Source organism: Papaver somniferum, chromosome 9, assembly GCF_003573695.1.
Source record: "Papaver somniferum cultivar HN1 chromosome 9, ASM357369v1, whole genome shotgun sequence".
Lineage (NCBI taxonomy): Eukaryota > Viridiplantae > Streptophyta > Magnoliopsida > Ranunculales > Papaveraceae > Papaver > Papaver somniferum.
The window spans coordinates 35,070,200-35,072,587 of NC_039366.1; the positions used below are offsets into that span (position 1 = coordinate 35,070,200).

Here is a 2,388-nt window from a genome sequence, read left to right on the forward strand (position 1 = left end):
GGTCATGCCAAAGCTTGAATAATTCAGGGTCATTAAACTTCTGGTTAATGATAATATGAGATTCGACTGCTCGAATTCTCATAAGATATAACCCAGATGAGATGGCCTTAAGCCTCTCCACAACGTGCTTCTAGCACGAGGCAGATGAATTAATATAAAGGTACTCCATATGATGCTCATCCGCTGTTTCAAGGTGGTAACCATTACGCCGAATATCTTTAAAACTCAACAGATTCCTTTGGGATCTGGTAGAATATAAGGCGTCTTCAATAATTAATTTTGTACCACCTGGTAGAATGATACACGTTCTTCCGGAGCCGTTTATCATGTTACTCGAACCCGAAATGGTACTCACATTAGCCTTAAACCTCTTCAAGGTTATAAAATATTTATGGGTTCGAAAAATTGTGTTTGTTGTTCCACTGTCAACCAAACAAACATCCCCATCGTCCATTTTGGATATATTGCTTCTGGAATCAATATCCTTCAACACAAATAGACGGGAGAAAATTAAACAACAATACTACCAAAATGTCCACTTATATTACACCAAAAAATGTGGTATACGTCACCAAAAAGAACACACCCAAAATTATAACAAGAGAAAAGAAAAGAAGAAAAAAAAAACATACAGAAAACACAAGGAAATATACTATAGGGCATAAGGAAGAAACAGTTCTACAGCTCATCGAAAGAAAACTGACTAGGCTCGCCACTTTCAAGGTCGACGAGATAATCAGATACATCCAAGTGGGTATCCCTGGTACTGGGGGCACTGGCTTTAATTAAATTTGTTTCTATGTCTTCGGCAGGTCGCTTCAGGGACGCCTGATAGAGCCTAACAAAATGTTCTGGCGTACGACAGGTACGCTGCCAGTGATCAGTTAAGCCACACCGATAGCAAACACTTTTCTGAGGGGTTTGACTAGAAGAACTCTTTCCCTTTTCTTGCTTCGGTTCCAAAATTTTTAGCGGCCGTTGGTACGGCTGGTAACGGACACCCTTTCCTCGTTCATTTTTGTGGCCCCCACGTTGGTTTCCTTTACGATTTCCATGTTTGCCTTTGTTACCATGATTATTTCCTCGTCTAAAATGCGTAGCAGCGTGTGCTTCAGGAACCGCTGCGGAACCAACATGACGAGCTTCATGGTTTCTTAACAAAAGCTCATTATTCTGCTCTGCAATCAACAAACAGGAAATTAGCTCGGAATATTCTGTAAATTTACGTTCTCGATACTGCTGCTGCAGGAGCACATTCGAGGCATGAAAAGTTGTAAATGTTTTCTCTAACATTTGTTCGTCAGTGACATTTCCCCGCACAATTTTAATGTCGAGGTAATTTTAAATAGAGCAGAATTATAAGCTGCCACTGATCGAAAATCTTGCAGCTGCAAGTTCAACCAATCATTCCGAGCTTTTGGAAGTATGACCAACTTCAGGTGGTCAAACCGTTTTTTCAGACAGTTCCATAAAGTAAATGGATCTTTAACTGTCAAATATTCCCTTTTTAAATCATCATGGAGATGATGGCGAAGGAAAATTAGAGCCGTAGCGCGGTCCTGGTTGGAAGCGTTGTTTCCTTCCGTAATAGTTTTCCCGAGACCTTTAGCTTCCAAATGAAGCTCGGCATCAAGTGCCCAAGAAATATAATATTTTCCTGAGATGTCAAGACCTGCGAATTCGAGTTTAATTAGATTTGACATTTAAGAAAAGTATTCAAAGAAACAACAACTACATATACTCCCTGTATTTTAGTTGTTCAACAGTAATAGCTTGGCCGTCGACCGTCGGGAGCGATTCGTGCTGATAATCTTTTGTAATTTGTTCTCTGTTTACGGATGTTAAGCGGATGATACTTATACAGTTGCTAATGTTCACTCCTTGTATAGAGAAGTACTAGTAGTCTAAAATTAAAGGATTCATACACTGATAAAACGAGAGAATGAAATTATTGTTATTTCTTCCCAAAGCCATCGTTACAAGTCTTCTCTCGGCTATTTATAGCCTGAACATAGAATGTTAAAAGGGTTGTGAATTAGCCACGATGGCCTACACATGTCAATTAGGGGATGAAAACTAATCCTTATAGATAAAAAAATAAGGCTTATCTAAACCAAAGTTAAGTCCAGAAAATTCTGGATCATTTGTCGCATTAAGAGAGATGGTGGGCCACCTGCGTATCATATTGTAAATGGCGGGCCACCCAATACACAACACTAAATTAAATTTCCAACATAGCTCGTGCAAAGGAACTAACAAAAGCTAAATTCCACGGCAAAAAAAGAACACAAGTTGAGGCCTTTAGGAAAAAATCAATGAAGCACGTGGCTACAAGTAACTAAGAACCATAATATTGGACACACCAAAAACTTTATAGGCATAAAAAGT

General features: G+C 39.1%; 1 protein-coding gene across 1 annotated transcript; it reads right to left on the minus strand.

Annotated features, from left to right (window-relative positions):
• Positions 1-678: 678 nt before the first annotated feature.
• LOC113311763 lies at positions 679-1,293 on the minus strand. The gene has a single exon (XM_026560562.1). It carries the CDS (start codon positions 1,291-1,293, stop codon positions 679-681), a length of 615 nt encoding a protein of 204 aa, XP_026416347.1.
• Positions 1,294-2,388: the final 1,095 nt, after the last annotated feature.

Excerpts from the sequence above, each read along its gene's own strand:
- LOC113311763 (XM_026560562.1), bottom strand. The coding sequence starts at position 1,293 with ATGTTAGAGAAAACATTTACAACTTTTCATGCCTCGAATGTGCTCCTG.